We start from the raw sequence: 24,797 nt of genomic DNA, 5'->3' as shown, positions 1-24,797 counted from the left end.
AAGTACTAGAAATGACAAAAGATAAACTTCAGTATGTAGAATACCCAAACATTGACTCTATACACAAGAAACCACCTCATGGTGTTGTCCCATAACATGCAATGGTATTCCAATTATAATAGAAGACAAAGAGACATTTGAATTTGGACTGATACCCAATACATCAAATGCCAAATACTGAGTTGCAGCTGAAGTCAGAATCATGTTTTAGGTCCACTTTTGAAATCTGATCATAGACATAAGGATTGAATAAAAAAGAAGCAAAAGGTGTACAATAAACTGCTATGTATAAGTTCCTGTAACCATAACAATTTCAATTAATACTCAAACCCTAGTGGCCTACCCCGATCTCCACAATCAACTTCCATTATACTCCCAGAAGTGACAATTCCTTCCAGAACCTCTTGGAGGTTTAAATTTAGTTTATAGCCACTCAGAATTCAACTTATTATTTTGCACTGTGACACTCTAATTCAAAAGATCCAATGTTCATCAAATTACCTTTGATGAATTTTTCAAGCTCCTTGGCAGTGAGAAGGACTTGGACACCTATTTGCATTTTCTGTCTTCTGAAGGTTAAAATCAAGGCAAGCAATCCTTGCAGGGCAACTCCTCTTAGGTGCATTCTTTGGGCAGCACAGCAAGTAGCTGTCTTTTGCACTTTTACCATGTGCTTTCAAAATATTGATGCCCTGAAACATGAAAGAAAACAGATTAAAAAAACAGTTGATAGAAACGAAGTTAAAACAAACACCACGAACACACAAATAGAAACAAAACAGAGCAAAGATGACACACGGATTTAATGTGGTTCACACACCAATATGATGTGCTACGTCCACTGGTGAAGCTGAAGATGATTCACTATGTAATGGAAGAAGATACAATGGATATCTCTCAAGAACACTCAAAATGACGGCAAGAACCTCAAATCCCCAATTAACCACTATTATCAGCTTATCCAGCGAACTTATTTTTCAATCATAGATTTTTAGAATCAAAATGGCAAGACCTTAACATGCAGAGGAGGCTCTCATCTGATCTATCAATAAAAAGAAGAAAGAATAAAAAATTAGAGAAAAAAAAAACACCAAACCAAAAGAAAAAGAAAAGGTACTTTTATTAGAGACATGCCTGGAGCTCGATGGTGAAGGAAGATGCCAAGTTTGTTTCCATTCAATATTGGCTCTGAGAATTCGAGTTCTATGGTATCTTGAACCTCAAATCCCCAATTAACCACTATTATCCAAAACAAATAAATTAATAAAACAAAAAAAAAATTAATAAAAGAACTAAACAACAAAACAAGTAATGAATGGACCTGGGAAGAGATGTACTGACATATCTGGAAGAGATCTTTCTGAATCCTCTCTCTCTCTCTCTCTTTTCATCAAATGGGAGATGGTGTATTCTGTGTTTGAGCTTTGCAGATGGGATACGTTGACATTATTCCCCATGGAGGAGTTGAAATATTTGTTGGATTCTCTCGATCATCTAAAAATGGTAAATAAAAAAAAATTATATGATAGAATAGAATGAGAAAGCACCATGAATTAACTTAGCAGACTGTGCATACCTTTCAATTGAAGTACCTGAAGTGGAATTTTGTGGAGGTTCTGCTTCTACTGATCATTTGATCTTCTCACCGTCAATGAAGATATTTGGAATATGGGATATCTTGCTCCAATCTTCTCCTATCTCTTTTCTGCAACGTCGTCTCAAGGCAAGACACCTCATGATCCTCAACTCTTGGAGTGCGGTGAGATGTTGCAACTCCCCCTCAGGTATGGACTTGATCTTAGAACAGGTTCGGATATCCAGAATCTCAAGTGACGTGAGTTTCTCTAAGCCTTGAGGTAACGAGGAGTAAGGTGATTGTCTCACACGCAGCAACTTGAGCTTAGGGAGAACCAACATTTGGTTGTTATTGTTGTTGTTTGGTGCTAACAATGATTTTGAAAATGAACCTGTGTCTTCCTTCAAAATCAACTCCTCAACATGTAGATAAGGAAGAAGATCATGGGAGGTAGAAGATGGAGATGATGGCATCATCGAATTCAATTTTGGACAGTCCCATATGAACAATTTCCTCAGGGATGTAGCCCCCCTGTTAAGGTGTTGTGGAAACGACCTTAACTTGGGCAAACCAATAAGAACAAGATGTTGTAGACGTGGCATAAAGATGAACTCTTTATTATTTATTCCAGCATCTTCTTCTTCTTCTTGCACTCTTCTTACATCCCACTCCTTTAAATTCTGCATCGCACCCAACAAAAATACTTTCAACATCATCATCGATTCCAAAAAACTCAACACCCATGAATTTCACCTTATTCATTCCAATTATTACAAGGGTTTCAAGGGATTGTAGTTTTCCTCCTCGGAGGCAGATGCTTACACTTCCTGCAATTACTGAGTTCCAAGAAAACCAGATTGGAGAACATCATGAAGTCACTACCCATCATCCAATTCGGGTACACAGCACCAGGGTAGTCCCGAATTATTAGTTTCTCAAGGTTTGGATGTGGTCGGAGGCTTTCCAGAACATCCTCCATCCTCCTCCTCGACAACATATCTCCTCCATCAACTTCTTCTTCTTCTTCTTCTTCTTCTTCTTCTTCTTCTTCTTCTTCTGCTCCTTCCAGCTCTGTTTTATCTTCTTCATCGACAACGTCTTCATCAACTTCTTCTTCTTCTTCTTCTTCTTCTTCTTCTTCTTGGTTTTCTGCTTCTTCATTAACGACCTCCTCATCAACTAGTGAAGCACTGGTAAATTGATTAAAATAAAAATACAGAGCACGAAGCTGTTGCTTATTCTTCAAGCATGCCATTTCAGACTCATTTCCGTTTTCCACTCTCCCCAAACCAATTATCCTTAGAGTATCTTTGAGGAAGTTGAGATCTTGTAATTCTCGAATCTTACATCCTCCATTGATCTCCACCCCACCACTGACAATGAAATCTGATAAACTACGCAGTCTGCTTAATCTCCCAATTCCTTTCGGTAAATAACTTAGTTGGCGGCATTCTGTCAGCTCAAGAACTATCAAATTAACCAATCTCCCAATCTCTTCAGATAGTTTACAAAGATTCATGCATCCGTAAAGAATTAATACTTGCAAATTGTACAGACTAGTCAATGTTTTAGGTAGTTCTTTAAACCTTGCCCCAGACAAGTTAAGGTACCTTAGATGTATCAACTTCTCTATCTCTTTTGGAAGCTCTTCAAGGTAAGTACCACCCAAATCTAGTGTCGTCAGACATGTTAAGTGACGAAATAACTCAGAAAAAGAAATTGAAGGAACCGGTGCTCCAATGTTTTTAAGAGTGCGCAGTTTCTTTGCCTTGTAAATGAAAGCAGGAATCCTACGTATCTCTTCTGCTATTGATACACATAAATGACGGGCTTTGCTAAAGTTAATAAATTCCTCCTGAGCAGCAGCAGCAACAGCAGTAGCATCAATCATCAAAGTAAAGCATTCCTTCTCTACAAGGGATTTTGCAAAATCATGGATAACATCATGCATTTGATAAAGTTGTATGATTCTTCTTGAATTTATAACATCTTTTTGAAAAAATGAGCGCATGACCAAATTATTGAAGTACTCATCAGATACTCTAATCAAATCTTCATCGCTGCTGCTTGCTGCTGCCATACTGTCACTAAGAAAGCCTTGTGCCATCCATTCAATGATTACGGACAATTTGGTAAAAGGATAATTCCCTCTGGGGAAGAGAGAACAATATGCAAAGCATTGTTTTAAATGAGAGGGTAAATCATTATAGCTTAGTAACAAAGCCGGCAACACTGGTTTATCAACGGTTGATACAACCCTCCATATATCACTCTCCAACACATATTGCCAATCCTGTTTTGACTCTTTGAACCGCAAAAGACTTCCTAAAGTCTTTGCTGACAAAGGCAATCCATTACACTTCTTTGCTAGTTCCATGCCAATTGCTTTCAATTTCTCACACTCTTCTTCTTCTTCTTGCCTTCCAACAAAGGCATACTGTCTCAACAATGACCAACAGGCTTCGTCAGACAATATTTCTAATTTATGGACATATGTTGTACCCATCATGCCTGCAACTCTCTCATTACGAGTCGTGACAATAATTCTACTACCTTGAGAGCCATGTTTGAGAGATAACCTCAATGGGTCCCACTGAATAGGATCTTCACTCCAAACATCGTCTAGCACGAGTAAGAAATGTTTTCCATCAACCAAACTAGTCAATTGACGATTCACATATTCCCATGTGATCTCACCACCACCACCACCGCCAACAATTTCTCTAATAATATCCATGCCAACCTTCACTTTATCAAAAGATTTAGACACATAGACCCATAGTTGGGCAAGGGTCGTTTTGCCCATACCTCCCTGTTGGCCAAACAACGGTCCAGGGATCAAACCATGGTTCCCTAGGGAGACCAAGATATTTATCTTTAGGGTTTTGCACGCCCTGGGTTAGCCAATGGTGTCCCATGGGTGCCCCATTTTAATTTTAGGATTTCCAATGATCGCCCATGGGAACCCTGGTGCATCCCTATTAGGGTTTCTCCTTCTCTATTGCATTCCATAAAATTAATTATCATAATAGGGACGGAGAAATTCGTCTCTAGTCCATCACATGGCAAGAGGGATCCATCCCATACTCGAATGCGTAGCAGAAATTAATCGATTCGAGTTTCTTTCGCATCCCATAAATATTAATAATCAATGACCAGAATGAATTAATAAAGAACTGCTAACCTGGTGAGCCTCAAGTGTTGCTCCTCCAATAGACAGTGGTTCTTCCTCCAATGAGCGCTCCAAGCAAACAGATCTGAACCTCCAATAGTGCTACCAAGGTTCTACACGCCAATCCCAGATGCCCTCAAACTCCTCAGCACAGATCTAGGGTTTCACAAACCCTAACTCTCAAACACAGGTGAGAGAAGCAAGAAGAAGAAGAGAGATCACAAGAGGGAGAGAGAGAAACCAAAAATGCAAGAGAGAGAGTGTCTGCTCCAAAAACGTGGAGAGCTTCTCCCTTCTGCGTTTTATGGTCCCCTATTTATAATAATAGGGTTTAATTAAATCCTAGATAGATTTAATAGAGCCCTAGTGAGAGTCTGACTCTCTCTCTCTCTCAGTCTGACAGTTCTGTTTAAACTCAAAGTGCTACACAGGTGAAGAAGCAGAATCTAATAGGGAAAGTATTAATTAGATTCTTTATTTAATTATTAATGGATAATTACAATTAGCACCAAATCCATTAATTAAATAAAGAGCCAATTAAATTAGCAAATTCTAAATAACTCCCTATATGATAACAATTTATCATATACAACCCCCCCACTAATCAACACCATCATTATGGAATCTAGGGCATGTACACATGTACTGCCAAACCCCAATCCATAGTACATGTCCATATAAGAGCGTCTGTGCATCCGATCGGGTCCCGCAAAACTCGATAAAACACTTTATTTGAAATAACTATAAATAATGTATCATTTTATGTAAAATAAATTTTGCAAAACCATTTCCAAAATGGTACTGGATCCAGATTCTGATCCGACCATGCACAAACAGTCTCTATCTTGGTGTTCCCCAATCGGGCAGTGGTGACCGTGTTGGATAACTCCTTCACTCACAAAGTGTTCACGCATTCCCAGAACACCGACTTTGACTCGCTTGAGTCTCAGTCATTGATGAACCAAAGAATGCGATCACACTTTGCAGTGACAGGGTTCCCTCAGTTACAGGGTGTCGGTGACACATGTCTATCCCTTCCTACATCTGGCAGTAATACATGAGGGAATCGACAAAGTAGATTCTTCGCCAATGCACACATCAAACATGTGAGCACTCGCATTTGTACCCTGACATCACATGTCTAGGCATACCCAATGCGACGACCATATGATAAGGGTGCCCAGCCCAAACCCTAGTCGTGACTACCATTTTAAGTATAACTTACGGACACATAATGCTCAAAAAGTTTATATCGCATGTGACAATATTAAACTAAAATGTATAAATGTTCAATACAAAGGTGAACCGGGTTGAACCGGACCGAATCGGGTTTGATGGACACACACTTGTCCAACAATCTCCCACTTGTACATCAAAGCCAATTCCCCATACATTTTAAACCCATGCCCTCCATGTGTTTCTCAAACACTCCTGGTGACAAACCCTTTGTCATGGCATCAGACACATTTTCAGTTGTGTCCACTTTGGAGATACTCACGTCACCCTGCTGGGTAATCTATCTGATGAGGTGATACTTCCGCTGCACGTGCTTGTTCCTCTGATGAGCCCTAGGCTCCTTAGCTTGTGCAATGGCCCCTCTGTTGTCACATAACAGGGGAATAGGGCCCCTGAAAAGATCAGGGACTACCTCCAAATCTGATAGGAATTTCCTCAGCCAAACACCTTCTTTTGCTGCATCACAAGCTGCAAGGTATTCTGTTTCGGTAGTAGAATCGGCTGTAGACTTTTGTTTCACACTCCGCCACACAATGGCACCTCCACCCATTAGATATACCATCCTAGACATGGATTTTCTGTCATCCTGGTCAGTTTGAAAATCCGAATCTGTGTATCCCAATACTGACAACTGATCAGATCCGAAAACCAAGAAATATTCCTTAGTCCTTCTTAGGTACTTGAGGATATTCTTGACAGCACTCCAATGCTCGCGTCCAGGGTTAGATTGATAACGACTTACCATGCCTACTGCATAGCAAATATCCGACCTCGTACACAACATGGCGTACATAAGACTCCCTACTGCTGAGGCATAGGGAATCCTCGTTATCTCTTCAATGTCTGTCTGAGACTGAGGATATTGAGATCTGGAAAGACTGACTCCATGTCTGAAGGGAACACTTCCCCTCTTGGAGTTCTCCATACTAAATCTGACCAGGACTTTGTCTATATAGGTAGCCTGTGACAAGCCTAGCATCCTTTTCTGGCGATCTCTTACGAGTTTGATCCCAAGGATATAGCTAGCTTCACCAAGGTCTTTCATCAAAAACGTTGTGGATAACCACTGTTTTACCGATTAAAGAAAACCTACATCGTTATCAATCAGCAATATGTCATCTACGTATAAAATAAGAAAACATACTGCCCTCCCATTGATCTTCTTGTAAATGCATGGTTCATCCAAGTTTTGATCAAAACCAAACGATTTGATTGATTGATCAAACCTGATGTTCCAGCTCCTGGAAGCCTGCTTCAGCCCATAAATGGACCTCTGCAATTTGCACACCTTTCTTTCTTCCTCCAAGGAAGAGAACCCCTCTGTCTGTTCCATGTAGATTTCCTCTTAAAGGAACCCATTTAGAAATGCAGTCTGCACATCCATCTGCCAGATCTCATAATCAAAGTGTGCTGCGATAGCCAATAAAATCCTGATGGATTTCATCATCGCTACTGGTGAAAAGGTTTCCTCTTAGTCTATACCCTCTTTCTGGGTATAACCCTTTGCCACCAGTCTCGCTTTGAATCTCTCGACCTTTCCATCTGCGCCCTTCTTCCTCTTGAAGATCCATTTACATCCAATCGGCTTGACACCAAGTGGTGGATCGACTAGAGTCCAGACCTTGTTGAAATGCATCGAATCGATTTCAGAGCGCATTGCTTCCAGCCACCTAGTGGAATCAACATCCTTTAGAGCCTCAGAGAATGTCATCGGATCATCTTCCGATTCAACCGATACCATGTGGAACTCTTCCACTGTTTCCTCTTCGGTTAGAAGAGTTAGCCTGGTGGGTGGTCTAATAGTCCTCCCACTGCATCGAGGTTCCTCAGGTGTTGGTATTTCAGCGGGTATGTCAGTTGGTCTCACTTCTGGAAGTGACATTTCTGAGCCATCTGATAGCTCTTTTATGACTACTGGTTCGGATCTCTGGGTCATCATTTCTTCCTCCAAAAATGTGACATGTTTACTTACAATGACCTTTTGGTCAACTGGGTCATAGAAATAATAGCCTATCGTGCCTTTGGGGTAGCCTAAGCAATAGCATCTCGAAGTCCTGGATTCTAACTTGTCTGTCTGTTGCTTTCGCACATGTGCTATGCAACCCCATACCCTAAGCTATTGAATACTGGGCTTTCACCCTTTCCACAACTCAAAGGGTGTCTTGGCTACAGACTTAGATGGAACCCTATTCAAGATATATATCGCCGTCTCTAAAGCGTACCCCCAGAAAGAAAGAGACAGCTCACTATAAGTGAGCATCGTCCTGATCATATCCAATAGGGTATGATTGCGTCGTTCGGATACACCATTTTGTTGTGGTGTGCTTGGATTAGTTAGCTGACTAACTATCCCTTGGGATATGAGATGTTCTTTAAACTCATCCGATAGATACTCCCCTCCACGATCTGATCGTAAGGATTTGACGCGTTTATCGAGCTGTCTTTCGACCTCGGCTTGGAATTCTTTGAATTTATCAAAGTCTTTCAATTTCCTCCGCATCAAGTACATGTAACCATATCTAAAGTAATCATCGGTGAACGTGATAAAGTACTCATACCCATATCTTGCTTGTATGTTTATGGGTCCACACACGTCAGTGTGTATCAACTCCAACAGATCTGTGGCTCTAGTACCTTTATTGCTAAAGGGTTTCTTGGTCATTTTGCCCTGAAGGCATGACTCACAGGTGGGGAATGGTTCCACCCTCAGACTCTCTAAGGGCCCATCCCTCACCAATCTACTGATTCGGTCCCACATTAATGTGACCCAATCTTAGATGCCACAGATATGTTGAGTTCACTGAGTCGCTTTCTTTCAAATCAACATTTGAAATAACATTCGTTCTAATAGGGCAATCTAGAAAATACAAACCACTTTGCATATATCCGGATGCCATAAAGGAATTATTAAAACGAATAATCAATTTAGAATTAAAGGAAAAACTATATCCGTCCAAAACAAGTTTTGAAACTGAAATTATCTTCCTCTTGAAAGAGGGTACATAATAGCAATCCTTTAAAACTAAACTAGCAGAACTAAAATTTAAATAAAAGTTCCCACAGCCAACGCTATGGTCTCAGCTCCAGTGCCCATCCGAAGACGCACTTCACTTCTTTCCAGGTTCCTTGTCTCCTTGAACCCCTGCAAATCATTGCAAATGTGAACAGTGGATCCACTATCCACCAACCAAGAATTGGTCGGTTCAAAAGACAAATTAGACTCATAAAGAACGTGAACATCACATGTACCTTCTTTAGCAGCCTTTGTTTCATCCGGCTTCTTGTCTTTCAAAGTTGTCAGGTAAGCACGACAGTTTCTTTTCCAGTGACCCTCCTTCTTGCAATAGAAGCACTTGCCTTTACCTTTATTGCCAGACTTCCCACCCTTGGCTTTCAGGGTCTTACCCTTACTTCCCTTTTTCTTCTTCTTCCCATTTGAAGAAGGCTTTGCCCCAGTTGCATTGACCTCAGCCTTGTCCTTTTTCAAGGATGCTTCAGCCTCTACCAGTGCATTAGCAAGCTCGGTGAGCTCCATCTCCTTCTCGGACATCTTGTAGGACATCCTAAAAGCTGCGTAGGCAGAAGTGAGTGACGCTAAGATCACATCAGTCTTGTATCACAGGCTGAAACCAGTCCCCATGGATTCCAATTTTTCAAACAAATTGATCATTTTCATTACATGATCCATCACTGGAGTCCCCTGGGACATCTTGGAGTTATGGATTTGACTCACCGCATCAGAATGTGCGTGTGTCAACTGCCTATTGAATAATTCAGCAAGCTTATCCATTTTACCCCTAGCAGTGCATATATCCTTGACTGAGTCTACAACTGACTTTTTCAACGATCCTAGGATATAGAGTGATGCCTTGGAATCTCTCATGAGGAACTCTTGCATCTCTTCATTTGCCTTAAAATCGTTCGGGTCGGGTTGAGGAGGAACTTGTTCATCTAGAACGTGTACATCCTTCAAGCATCGAGAGCAACTTAATGCTTCGGTACCAATCGACATAGATTGTACCATTAAGTTTGTATTCGCTAATGAGTGTTAACAGGTTGGAATCAACAGCAACCATCGTATATTAATCTACACATGCACAAGTAAATAACCACGTGCTAATTAATGACCATTGAAAATAATAAATTGAGCACACACACATCAATGGTCTTTCATGATTTGGGTTTCCCTCATAACCCAAAAGATGAATTGGATACCTACAACCCTTGCATGCATAACTTACCCTATCGGGAGTCATTATACACACCATGGTAGTGTGGACTAAGCTGTCCGCCTCATGGGCTTCCAATATTTTTGGCCACCTGGGTGTCATGTCCAGATCCTGTCGACTGACATACACCCAAGTCATGTACTTACCTATTGCATTAATTAGAATCATGAAATCATGAAATCATGAAAGATGGCCCACTGTCGCAATGCCCTCTCACTATCCATACCCTAACATATCTAGATAGAGATAAATATAGATAAATGTGTGATAGAGGTCCTGGTAATGTCCTGTCGTCTTATGCGGGGTCATGTCACACACTTTCTACATTTATCTTCAATAGGAGGCCATGGACATGTCTACCGATTAAGACTAGTCCATATCATACATGTATTGTGAATAAAGAGGGATTAATTAACTCTTACATACATGGATAGATTTAAACAACATAATTAATCAACATTAATTAAAAGTGATTATGGGATGGCGGCATTTTTATCAGAAGCAATTAAAGAACCCTCCCAATAAAAATAAAACTAATAACTTTGGGTGCATTTTTCATGCCATGGATGCCACGCCTCGATCATCTCCTCCGCCCGATTACGTCTTCAAAGCAGATGACTTGCATCTCCATAAGCTTTGAGCACCACATATGGATCACCATCAACATGCCCTGAGAGTCCTAACTCCTCTAAACTTACAATGGAAACCTAAGAAAAATTCTATACACTTTCCTTTCCATAATAATAAAGAAACCCCGCATGGAGAAACCAACCCACCATTTGGGCTGCCCATGGGGTGGAGTACATTTGTTTATAAAAAAGAAAGGGGGAGAGAGAGAAAGAGAGAGAAGCATCACATCCACCCATAACCCCATGTATCACATACATAAACAATCCATCCAATTATTAGAATGCCATTCCCATAATTATATCATAATATAATTTCATGCATGGGCATTAAAGCAAGTGAACCAAAAATTAAAACATGGATTCCTTCAATTACTGAACCACCACATCACATGCTCCAAAAACAAAACAAAATAATAAAATTCTGTTTTGAAAAATCTATTTTTTTTTATTATTTTTTATTTTTAAACTGGAGGGAAAACAAGGGGGGTGCATGCAGCCCACTTGCGCAGGCTGCAGGCACTCCCTGCGCAGCCCATAGGCATAGGGCCCACGGATAGCAGCCTGCAGGCCCGCAGCCCGTAAGGGGATGCGCACAAGGGTAGGTTCATGGGGAAGGGCGTGCGCAGAGGCTTGGCAGCGTGCGCTCCCCCCCCCCCCCCACATATAGAACATGATTAAAAAATTTTAAAATAAAAATTAGTCACAACCTAATTGGATACATACTTCAATAATTGGAATAAACAAAACAAACCAAATCCATTATCACATGGGTAGGTTGTTACACTAACAACCTTGTAACTACCCATGTGCACATGGGAAGGTTGTTACAATAACCATATCCTAACCACCCGTGTGCCAACTTGCATCCCACTCATGATAATCATATTAACCATTAATTATCTAATATTCATGGGTGGGAAAGGTGGCTCTGATACCACACTTTTGGCCAAATAGCGGTCCAGGGATCAAACCATGGTTCCCTAGGGAGACCAAGATATTTATCTTTAGGGTTTTGCACGCCTTGGGTTAGCCCATGGTGTCCCATGGATGCCCCATTTTAATTTTAGGGTTTCCTATGGTCGCCCATGGGAACCCTGGTGTATCCCTATTAGGGTTTCTCCTTCCCTATTGCATTCCATAAAATTAATTATCACAATAGGGATGGAGAAATTCGTCTCTAGTCCATCACATGGCAAGAGGGATCCATCCCATACTCGAATGCGCAGCGGAAATTAGTCGATTCGAATTTCTTTCGCATCCCATAAATATTAATAATCAATGAACAGAAAGAATGAATAAAGAACTGCTAACCTGGTGAGCCTCAAGTGTTGCTCCTCCAATAGACAATGGTTCTTCCTCCAATGAGCGTTCCAAGCAAACAGATCTGAACCTCCAATGGTGCTACCAAGGTTCTACATGCCAATCCCAGATGCCCTCAAACTCCTCAGCATAGATCTAGGGTTTCACAAACCCTAACTCTCAAACACAGGTGAGAGAAGCAAGAAGAAGAAGAGAGATCACAAGAGGGAGAGAGAGAAACCAAAAATGCAAGAGAGAGAGTGTCTGCTCCACAAACGTGGAGAGCTTCTCCCTTCTGCGTTTTATGGTCACCTATTTATAATAATAGGGTTTAATTAAATCCTAGATAGATTTAATAGAGCCCTAGTGAGAGTCTGACTCTCTCTCTCTCTCAGTCTGACAGTTCTGTTTAAACTCAAAGTGCTACACAGGTGAAGAACCAGAATCTAATAGGGAAAGTATTAATTAGATTCTTTATTTAATTATTAATGGATAATTACAATTAGCACCAAATCCATTAATTAAATAAAGAGCCAATTAAATTAGCAAATTCCAAATAACTCCCTATATGATAACAATTTATCATATACAACCCCCCCACTAATCAACACCATCATTATGGAATCTAGGGTATGTACACATGTACTGCCAAACCCCAATCCATAGTACATGTCCATATAAGAGCGTCTGTGCATCCGATTGGGTCCCGCAAAACTCGATAAAACACTTTATTTGAAATAACTATAAATAATGTATCATTTTATGTAAAATAAATTTTGCAAAACCATTTCCAAAATGGTACTGGATCCAGATTCTGATCCGACCATGCACAGATAGTCTCTATCTTGGTGTTCCCCAATCGGGCAGTGGTGACCGTGTTGGATAACTCCTTCACTCACAAAGTGTTCACGCATTCCCAGAACACCGACTTTGACTCGCATGAGTCTCAGTCATTGATGAACCAAAGAATGCGATCACACTTTGCAGTGACAGGGTTCCCTCAGGTACAGGGTGTCGATGACACATGTCTATCCCTTCCAATATCTGGCAGTAATACATGAGGGAATCGACAAAGTAGATTCTTCGCCAATGCACACATCAAACATGTGAGCACTCGCATTTGTACCCTGACATCACATGTCTAGGCATACCCAATGCGACGACCATATGATAAGGGTGCCCAGTCGAAACCCTAGTCGTGACTACCATTTTAAGTATAACTTACGGAAACATAATGCTCAAAAAGTTTATATCGCATGTGACAATATTAAACTAAAATGTATAAATGTTCAATACAAAGGTGAACCGGGTTGAACCGGACTGAACCGGATTTGATGGACACACACTTGTCCAACACTCCCATACCCACAATCAAGATGATGGGGACTCCAGAAACCACTACAGCTTGTTGATGACTGCCCTCGCTTAGCAACTTGTTAATTATGATTTCTCTATCCATGTCACGACCATATACCTCAGTGACATCAACAGAGGAGCTAGTTTCTAGTCTCCTCCTCAACTCATAATCTATGTTTTCAATATTTCCAGTATGAGTTTCATGAATAAAACCAAACTTATTTTTGTCACTTTCAATCTTATCTAGTCTTTCTTTTATCTCCTTTATCTTATGACCAATGTCATGGCGCAAACCAATTTGCTAGAAACAACAGCAAAGAGAAAACAAGTTGCGGGGGCATACCTTCTTGAAAGGACTACAACTACTACTCACACGATGATCAGCATCATCATCATCAACTCCATGTATTTGTGAGGAGGATGATTTCAGAATTGTTGTGCTCCACTCGTCCAACACATCATCGATATCATAGGCCACGTCTTTCAGATCTTGCAACCAAATCCGCACCGATGCATCCTTGAATTGCCTATCTTCAGCATCCTTAAGCGCAGCCCGAATTGTTGCTAAAGTAGTGGAGAGATCGTTGATGTCCTTTTTCACACCGATGACAAGTTGTACCTCTGCTTTCATCTCCTTTTGGATGATGGAGGTCAATTGTTGTAAGACACTGGAAACAATAGCTTGAGCCATTGCTGATGGTAATGATCAAGTAGCAGCAGGGGAATGAATATTGTTGAATGGATCGAGGCAGCTAGAGAGGGATTTTGGGTTAGAAGGTTGAGGTAATGAGAAACCCAAGTTACTTAATTTAAGTACTACCTGTTGGATCCTTTGCAACAAGCTAGAATAATATTTCTAATTGAAGTTGTTTACTTTTGCTCTTTAATTCTTCCATGGAACGTCTTTCTTTAATTAATGCCATGAGAAAGCATCATTTTACTATAGTAGAGCTATTTATTCATCTCTTGCTTTCCAGTCATGATGATAAAAATAAGTATTGATCTCTTGCTCTCTCCTTCATATTAAACATAAGTATTGATCCCTTACATCTCTGCTTTCGCAACAAAATAAGAATTCATCTTTGGCTTCTCGTTCATGTTGAACATAAGTATCGATCCCTTGTTTGGCATAGGGTCGTTGGGGCATTTTTTTGTGTGGTGGGGTTGATTGGGTTTGCTTTCCTTTTCTTCTTTTGAACAAATCATACTGTCGTGGGTTAGATAATATGAGTTAAACCTGATACCAAAAAAAAGTGATTACCACAAGAAACTTGAGTTTGAAATTAATTTATACCTTTTGATTTTTGACATTCTGATAGGATCACGTAAAGAAACCCAAGTGACCCATTTGGTGGAGTAAGTGAAGACAATAAGAATAATCTTTCTTTCTTACACTTTTTTATCCTTTTAAGGTTTTTTTTTTTTTTTTTTTTGGTTTTTTGGCATAAAGTAGATAAAATAAAAGAAGAACAGAGATTTTAATCTGATCTGAAAAAAAAAAAATTACCATAATTTAAGTTTCAAGCTATTTAGATTTTAGACTTTTGGACCTCATCTTGAATATCTCTGGTAGTTGGAATCTATCTACCAAAACCAAGAATTCATTTATTTCAAATTGAAGTTGGTTTATAATACAATTGCCATGAGATTAGTTTCCCATCACAGTAGCCAACCTCTCTCGTCTCTCAATGGAAATCAAAGTACTCCACAACAGAAGGGTTGAGGTCTCATTCATGGTCATGGGAGTTATTGAAGCTCAAGATTAGAAAAAGAAGAAGAAAACCCAATGATTCACAATTTTGTACATTGGGTTCGCTATCTTTTAAAGGAGAGCATTGAAGATATATTTTCTTTGTTAAGAAAGAGCTTTAGAATATTCTTTATTTGGAATGGAGAGTCCGGAAGAGCTTTGGAGTATGTAAAGTACTGCTCTCCTTTGAACAAAGTGACGAGGGAATATTCATAGTCTCTACATATATCTTGTGGGAGCCACCCAGTTTACCTTGGGGAGAAAGAGGCCTAAAAAACAAACGGGAAGCAGTTTTCTGTCCCGGAGTGTGGCCTACGCCAACACTCCCATGTGTCTATCTCTCTCCTCCTTAAAACAAAGGGGTAGAGCTGTCATTTCAAATGGGGAAGAGAGAGATAGACTCATGAGAGTGTTGGCATAGGCCACACTCCCGGACAGAGAACTTTTTCCCAAAACAATAATGCTGTTGGCCCATGAGCCCCATTTTATAAGCAGGTAAAGTGGACCTGGTGGGCCTAAATTTGTATCATTAGGCATGGGCTTACTTATGGGTCCAATGATTAGGAGTCCATACATGTGGTATCCCATAGGAGTCTAAGACTCACTTGAAGCCAAGGGTTTTTTTTTTTTTTTGTTTTTTTGTGATGAGGACTAGTCATTTGATTTTCCATTAGGATTAAGAGCAAAGGCCTTCTGATTTGGTTTACATATAAGGGTCACAGACTCGGGAGAGTGTCAAAAATGACAGATTTTGAAAAGAATGGGAGTATACATCGTGTACACATTAGCATTTAGGTCTGTAGCAAGGTTAACTTACTCATGATCACTCCTATAGGGGGTATTAATGAGGAGAGAGATTGTGTGGGATCCAGTAGAGAGATGTGAGAAGGCGTGTGCAGAAATCTACACACTCGCAATTCGCGATGTGACAATCTTTTTCACATAAACTAATTAATGGACCACAAAAATCAAACAATGTCAACTTGTCTTTGCATTGGGTAAATAAAAAAAGGGAAGTTGTTTTCTGTCTGGGAGTGTGGCCTACACCAGCACTCCCATGTGTCTATCTCTCTCCTCCTTAAAACAAAGGGGTAGAGGTGTCTTTCCAAATAGGGAGGAGAGAGATAGACTCATGGGAGTGTTGGCATAGGCCACACTCCCAGACAGAGAACTTTCTCCCATAAAAAAAATGGCAAGAAATCATGTTTGTGAGCACCTGCATTAGAATGTATAGGCCCTACGTATCAGTTTTTAAGCAGCCATTGATATGAGTAATAGTTGAATCCATGAATCAAGGTATTAGTATCACTTCGGACATGCCCCATCATTTTTGGAGCTCGATCCCAAGATCTAATTGATAACTTTGGAGAACCCAGTTGGCAAGTCTCGCATAACTGATGCAATGGCTTCCCACACACAACATCAGAAATCAGAAACATAACAATACACCCATTCAGTTTCACAGCATCAATGCATACACGAACTGAGCAAAACTGTAGCTTGTATTATGTCTTGGGGTTTACGACTTGGGAGTCCTACTCTTCATTTTCACGCTCATCTTTGATCAACAACCTTGATCACGTTGTCTATACGCAAAATTGTAGTAGAAGTTTTGGTAACGAAACTGGAATACAGAATTCACGAAATGAATATCCAAACTATAATTTCAGCCAAATTGACATCCTACCAAGTCTTTCTGTCTTTACCTGTTAAATCTCTTCACTTTGCTCATTGCAGGCTCAATAACCTCACCTTCTAAGTTGTTGCAGTTAGTTCCCCTGGAAAAGTTTAACCTCATAAATGTAAATTTTTTTTAATAACCAGATTTGGAATATTTTGAGTGAGTTGCCGAATCATTACTGGTAATTATTACAATAAGGGAAAAATAACGCTGCCCCGGTAGCATCCATGACTACGCCGTCCCTCCCCTTAGATGCCTGTGCGCACGATCCCTTTGCCCCTCCCCCCCCCCCCCACACACTGGCACCGGGGTCACACAGCCTGACAGCAAACCCTTCCCTTATTAGAAAATTTTCCATTTTTCTTTTGTGTTAAAACCATTTCCCTTCCAACCAGAGTCCTACTTGAAGTCAAAATTCAAGCAAAATGACTCACAGTCACATCCTTTGCAGCGTTCACTCCAAGAACCTGCATTCAATACAGGAGTCACACATCTCACAGGTTGAATTGAATTTATCATTTATTTTATCCCCCCCCCCAAAAAAAATAAATAAATAAATAAAAAACAGATGCCATGTAAAGAGTGAAAACCTTTGGTATAATCAGAAGTGATTCAGAGAACTCTGCAGTTGCAAACCACTCTCAAGAATCTAAAGTTGTTGCAAGACACTACAAGTACACAGACAAAACAGCCTCAACTGCACTGCCACCAGCAACCACCTCTATTGTCCAAATTTATGTCAAAAAGAAAAATAAGAAATAAGAATAAAAAGACTTGTTTCTAGTCTGCCTTTCCAGGAACCTCGTGTTATGAACAACTTTAGAAATTAAATCAAAGTCAGAATATAAGAGGAAATGAAGAATAATCAGCAAAATAAGGATCTTGAAAAATTAAAACAACAAAACAAAGATCAACAAGTGTAGGTCTTTACCATATTGGAACCAAGTGTTCTCTTAAAGATGCTAAAGAATCACCCAAAGCTCACACCATCTCATCGAGCATGTAGTCATTCTCACCTCTGAGAATCAAGGAGACCTGGAAAGAATATATAAATTAACTAAGGAAGCCAAGAAAAATCAAACTAGTCGAATTGTCTTTCTTTGAGTAAAAGATCATGTAATCAAGTTTGCAGGAACAGGCATGAAAATGGAATAGGCCAATGACTAGACCTACAGAGTAAAGACAGAGCTTACAAGAACAAAACTAAATTCAATCACAGTGAACCTGATTTTCAGTCTAAAGATATTTTTGTGACTGAAGAATAAAGCAATTGTATATGCCCCATATGGCTCAGCATGGGCTTCAGACCTTTTATTGTTTGTAGACTAGACCTGAACTCTGGCCTGTCCAAGTTGAATTCCATGCAAACAAAGGGATCCTGGTTACCCAGGTTCTGCAGACTAAAAACATAATTAAATACAATAATTCACATACCGCACTTGGGGTTTTGGTCCCCTTTAGCAGGATCACATCATCATCAGTAACGCGCTCCTCCATAACTACATCTTCAAGCCAAAGAAGCAAAGAATCAAATGTTTCCTCTTTTTCCCTATCAGCAAGGTTGAAACCTACAGGTGCATATTGAAGATAAAAATTGAATCAAAGAACAGATAATGTTATAATTTTTCAGAACTAATAAAAGACATTTTACCGACATGCAAAGAAATGGATCCAATAAATTTACTACATCCGAGTTGTTTGACATTTCCCATGACAATTTTAAAGTGAATTTTATTTTTCCATTCCTTTGTAACCATAGAAATGAATGTTATGGCATAGAATTCCCACTAGTCAAACATACTGTGACAACAATAAGCTCTAGATACTAGAAAGGGTTCCTATTATAAGGATACTTTAGTTTTTTAATTTTTTAAATGGCTACATAGAAAATTAAAACTATTTCAGGTTAAAAGCAAATTATGCTGGATTGTAAAATTTGAAGACGAGAAAATAGGGAATTGAATTTGCGACTCCCTCCTCCCCCACACAAAAAATAAAACTAAAAAAATGAAAGATATGAATGTTGATCATGACGACTACCAAGCTAGTTGAATTAGCAACGTCTGAAAGCAAAGAGTTACCCAATTAAAAAAAAGGAGTTCCAAGACAAAAACAGCAACCTGTGGCGATCAATTGAATGAATTGGTGTCAATTTTCTATTTGCTTTCCTTTCTGAACATTTAAATATGACAATCAAAGGTATAAACAAGGATTAGTAGCTGAAAATGGCGAAGGGAAAAAAAGGGTCAGACAGTGACAATAGAGCAGAATAGCATTTTGCGCCAACTAACCAGGATAGGATCAACAGGATTCTATTGCTATGCAACAATAGAGCAGGATAGCATTTTCCGCCCACATGTTTGAATTTGTGGGTAAAGAGCTCGCTTGTTATAGGGGATCCGATGCGTCTAGAAGAGCGAAGCAGCCTTCATTCTTTTCGGCAGCATCCTTTCTCATTGGCAGCAAGTGGAGTGCCACAATCCCATCCCAGGCTCTAAGAAGTACTGAAAAACAAATAGAAGAAAACAATTTTCATCAGGATCATCTAACATATCAAATGTGCAACTGTTTCAGTAAGTAGAAATGTAGAATACCCAAACATTGACTCTATACACAAGAAACCAGCTCATGGTGTTGTTCCATAACATGCAATGGCATTCTTATTATATTAGAAGACAAAGAGACATTTGAATCCGGACTGAACATAAATCCAACAACAAATTATTCCATCCATACCTGATAACCAATATATCAAATTCAAAATACTGAGTTGCAGCCGAAGTCAAAATCATGTTTGTCACTAGGTTTTGTTCAGCTCCACCTTTGACATCTGATCATAGACATAATGATTGAATCAATAAGAAGCAAAAGAAAGTTGTGCAATAAATTGCAATGTATAAACCCTTGTAACCATAATAACAATTTCAATTAATACTCAAACCCTAGTGGCCTACCCCAATCTCCAGAATCCACATCCATTGTACTTCCAGAAGTGAAAGTTCCGTCCAGAACCTCTCAAAGGTTTAAATTTGGTTTATAGCCCCTAACAATTCATCTTATTATTTTGCACTGTAACACCCTATTTCAAAAGATCCAATGTTCATCAAATTACCTTTGATGAATATATTTCAAGTTCCCTGGGATCAGTGGCAAGGACTTGGACACCCATTTGCATTTTCTGTCTTTCGAAGATTAAAATCAAGGTAAGCAATCTTTGCAGGGCAACTCCTCTAAGGTGCACTCCGTGGGCAGCACATCAAGTAGCTGTCTTATGCACTTTTACCATGGGCTTTCAAAAAATTGATGCCTGAAACATAAAAGAAAACCATACCCAAAAAAAAAAAAAGAGTTGATAAGTGACCAGTACAGAAGCACCATTAGATGAGAACCACAAATGAAATAAATTACACTAAAAAATCAGATTATCAGACCATCCTAACCGTGTATCCGTTCATATGTATTCCAGTGAACTTCTCTTTCAATCATAGAATTTTAGAATCAAAACGGCAAGACTTTAACACACGCAGAGTAAGCTCTGATCTGATCTATCAATAAAAGAAGAAAGAATAAAAAAAAAAAAAATTAGGGTAAAAAAAACACCAAACCAAAAGAAAAAGAAAAAGAAAAAAGTATTTTTATTTTAGACATACCTTGAGGAGCACGGTGGTGAAGGAAGAGGCCAAGTTGGTTTCGTTCAATATTACTTTTGAGAATTTGAATCCTCAATAAACAACCACTATTAATCAATCAGAAACAAAATTCAAAACAAATAAATTAAATAAAACGAAAAAAAAAAAAAAAAAACAAAAGAATTTAACAACAAAATCAAGTAATGAATGGACCTGGGAAGAGATGTACTGACATATCTGGAAGCGAAATTGCTGTGGAGTTTCTCATTCGTTTGTCGCCTATCCCCCAGTTCTTTCTGAGTGTGAGATGAGATACCCCATAGAGGAGAAGTTGAAATAGTTGTTGGATTTTCTTTATCATCTAAAAAATGGTAAATAAAAAAAAAATAAATTATATAATAGAATAGAATAAGAAAGCACCATGAATTCTGCAACATAATTGCTTATTAAAGAATAAACTTTTAGCATTATACTATTGTTACCTTTCATGTGAAATTTTGTGGAAGTTTTGCTTCTACTGATCATTTGATCTTCTCGCCGTCGATGAAGATATTTGGGATATAGGATATCTTGCTCCAATCTTCTCCTATCTCCTTTCGGCAACGTCGTCTCAAGGCAGGACATCTCATGATCCTCAACTCTTGGAGTGCGGTGAGATGCTGTAATTCACCCTCAGGTATTGACTTGATCTTAGAACATGTTCGGATATCCAGAATCTCAAGGGATGTGAGTTTCCCTAAGCCTTGAGGTAACGAGGAGTAAGGTGATTGTCTCACACGCAGCAACTTGAGCTTAGGGAGAAACAACCACAACATGTGGTTGTTGTTGTTTGGTAGTTGTAATGATAATGATTTTGAGAATGAACCTGCATCCCATTTTAAAATCAACTCCTCAACATGTAGGTAGGGAAGATCATGGGATTGGGAGGTAGAAGATGGAGATGATGGCATCATCATCCAATTCAATTTTGGACAGTTCCATATGAGCAATTTCCTCAGGGATGTAGCCCCCCGGGTAAGGTGTTGTGGAAACGACCTTAACTTGGGCAATACAGCAAGAACAAGATGCTGTAGACACGGCATAAACATGAACTCTTTATTATTCCCATCTTCTTCTTCTTCTTCTTGTACTCTCATATTCCACTCCTCCAACTTCTGCATCGGACCCAACATAAATACTTTCAACTTGGGGAATATAATTGTGTCACTTCTTCTTCTTCTTCTTCTTCTTCTTGTACCACCATCATAATCATAATCATCATCATCATCGATTCCAAAAAATTCAAAACCCATGAATTTCACCTTATCCATTCCACTTATTACAAGGGTTTCAAGGGATGGTAGTTTCCCTAGAGTCGGAGGCAATTGCTTACACTTCCTCCACCCACGCAGTTCCAAGAAAACTAGATTGGAGAAAATCATGGGCTCTGTATGACTACCCATCCAATTGGGGAACACAACACCAGGGTAATCAACAATTGAAAGTTTCTCAAGGTTTGGATGTGGTCGGAGGCTTTCTAGAACATCCTCCATCCTCTTCCTCCACAACATATCTCCTCCATCAAAAACATCTTCTTCTTCTTCTTCTTCTACTTCTTCTGTTTTATCTTCTCCATCGACTTCTTCTATTTTATCTTCTCCATCGACTACTTCTTCTTCTTCTTTTTCTTTGTAATCTGCTTCTTCATCAACAATACCTTCCTCATCAACAATACCTCCCTCATCAACTAGTGAAAGACCAGTAAATTGATTAAAATAGAAATACAAAGCACGAAGATGTTGCTTATTATTCAAGCATGCCAACTTAGCCTCAATTCCATTTTCCACTCTCCCCAAACCTATTATCTTTAGAGTATATTGGAGGAAATTGAGATCTTTTAGTTCTCCAATCTTACATCCTCCTCTCTGCTCCACCCCACCACCGATAGTGAAGTATGACAATATACGCAGTTTGCATAATCTCCCAATTCCTTCTGGAAAGTAGCTTAGTTGGCGGCATTCTTTCAAATCAAGAACTATCAAATTGACCAATCTCCAAATCCCTTCAGGTAGTTTACAAAGATTTATGCATCCGTAAAGACTTAATACTCTCAAATTGTACAGAGTAGTCACCGTTTTAGGTAGTTCTTTGAACCTTGCACCGTCCAAATTAAGGTACCTTAGATGTATTAACTTCTCTATCTCATTTGGAAGCTCTTCCAGGTAAGTACCACCCAAATTTAATGTCCTCAGACATGTTAAGTGACGAAATAAATCAGAAGAAACTGAAGGTATATGTCCTCCTCCTCCATAGATTGTAAGAGTGCGCAGTTTCTTTGCCTTGTAAATGAAAGAAGGAATCATGCGTATCTCTTCTGCTATTGATAGACATACATGACGGGTTTTCCTAAAGTTAATTAATTCCTGAGCAGCAGCAGCAGCAGAATTAATCCTGAGAGTAAAGCATTCGTCCTCCGCAAGGTATTTGGCAAAATCATGGACAACATCATGCATTCGGTATTGTTTTGGTCCTCTTGATTTTGTAATGTCTTTTTGAAAAAATGAGCGCATGGCTAAATTATTAAAGTAATCATCACCTATTTTGATCAAATCTTCTTCACCGTCTGCTGTGGTCAAGCTGCCATCAAGAAAGCCTTGTGCCATCCATTCTGAGATTATGCCCGATTTGTTAATATAATTACCTCTTGGGGTGAGAGAACAACATGCAAAGCATTGCTTTAAATTAGAGGAGGGTAAATCATTATAACTTAGTAATAGAGCCGGCAAGACTGGTTTATCATCGGTTGATACAACCCTCCATAAATCACTGTCCAACACATATTGCCAATCCCGTTTTGACTCTTTGAACCGCAAAAGACTTCCTAAAGTCTTCACCGAAAGAGGTAATCCATTACACTTCTTTGCGAGTTTCATGCCAATTTCTTTCAATCTCTCACACTTTTCTTCTTCTTCTCCTTCTCCTTCTCCTTCTTGCCTTAATCCAACAAAGGCATAATGTCTCAACAGTGTCCAACAGGTTTCATCAGACAATATTCCTAATCTATGGACATACCTTGTACCCATCATGCCTGCAACCCTCTCGTTGCGTGTTGTGAGAATAATTCTATTTCCTTGGGAAGAACCATGTTTGAGAGATAACCTCAATGGGTCCCACTGTGAAGGATCCTCATTCCACACATCGTCTAACACTAGTAGAAAATGCTTTCCCTCAACAGAACTAGTCAATTGAAGATGCACATCTTCCCATGAGATAACACCACCACCACTACCACCACCTTGCTGGGTAACATTATTAATGTTGTTCCCAGCACCACCAATTTATTTAATAATATGCATGGCAATCTTCATTTTATCAAAAGTTTCAGACACATGTATCCACATTCTGTTGTTAAAATGGTTCTTTACCCTATCATCATTAAAAACAAGTTGGGCAAGGGTCGTTTTGCCCATACCTCCCATACCCACAATGGAGATTATGGGGACTTCTTCCTTATTGGAGACGGCTACTACTTGTTGCTGTTGTTGATTGCCCTCACTGATTAACAACTTGCTTATTATGATTTCCCTATCCATGTCACGACCAAATATCTCATTGACATCAGCGATGGAACTAGTTTCTAGTCTCCTCCTCCTCCTAGACTCATCATCTATGTTATCAATATTTCTAGTATGAATTTCATGAATAAACCCAAACTTATGTTTGTCACTTGCAATCTTATCTAGTCTTTCTTTTATCTCCTTTATCTTATGACCAATGTCACGGCGCAAACCAATTTGCTTGAAACAATAACAAGGAGAAAACAAGTTGCGGGGGCATACCTTTTTGAAACCACTTCTACTACTACTACTACTACTACTGGCAAGATGATGATGATGATCATCATCATCATCAAGTACTCCTCCATCATAATTTATCATTTGTGAGGAGGAGGATGATTTGAGAATTGTTGTGCTCCACTCATCCAACACATCATCAATATCATAGGCTACGTCTTTCAGATTTTGCAACCAAACCTGCACCGATGCATCCTTGAATTGCCTATCTTCAGCATCCTTCAGCGCAGCACGGATTGTTGTAAAAGTAGTGGAGATGTCTTCAATGTCCTTTTCCACACCGATGACCAATCGTACCTCTTGTTCCATCTCTTTTTGGATGATCACTCCCAATTGCTGGATGACACTGGAAACAATAGCATCAACCATTGTTACCGCCTTTCTTTGGTAATTAATGATCCAAAGTA

General features: G+C 39.4%; 2 protein-coding genes across 2 annotated transcripts; both read right to left on the bottom strand.

The window, feature by feature from the left end:
- Positions 1–515: 515 nt before the first annotated feature.
- On the bottom strand, positions 516–24,759 carry LOC122645021 (putative disease resistance protein RGA3). Its single transcript, XM_043838375.1, has 6 exons — positions 24,454–24,759; positions 23,962–24,333; positions 21,859–23,835; positions 2,239–2,329; positions 1,118–1,239; positions 516–692 (listed from the first exon to the last, which is right to left on the bottom strand). Exons 1-6 carry the CDS (start codon positions 24,757–24,759, stop codon positions 516–518), a joined length of 3,045 nt encoding a protein of 1,014 aa, XP_043694310.1.
- On the bottom strand, positions 2,342–4,347 carry LOC122646325 (putative disease resistance protein RGA3). Its single transcript, XM_043839861.1, has 2 exons — positions 2,729–4,347; positions 2,342–2,620 (listed from the first exon to the last, which is right to left on the bottom strand). Exons 1-2 carry the CDS (start codon positions 4,311–4,313, stop codon positions 2,358–2,360), a joined length of 1,848 nt encoding a protein of 615 aa, XP_043695796.1. The 5' UTR covers positions 4,314–4,347; the 3' UTR covers positions 2,342–2,357.
- Positions 24,760–24,797: the final 38 nt, after the last annotated feature.

Source organism: Telopea speciosissima, chromosome 11 (assembly GCF_018873765.1).
Source record: "Telopea speciosissima isolate NSW1024214 ecotype Mountain lineage chromosome 11, Tspe_v1, whole genome shotgun sequence".
In the NCBI taxonomy this organism is placed as follows: Eukaryota; Viridiplantae; Streptophyta; class Magnoliopsida; order Proteales; family Proteaceae; genus Telopea; species Telopea speciosissima.
The sequence above is the reverse complement of the archived record's forward strand: the minus strand, read 5'-3'. Positions and strand labels throughout refer to the sequence as shown.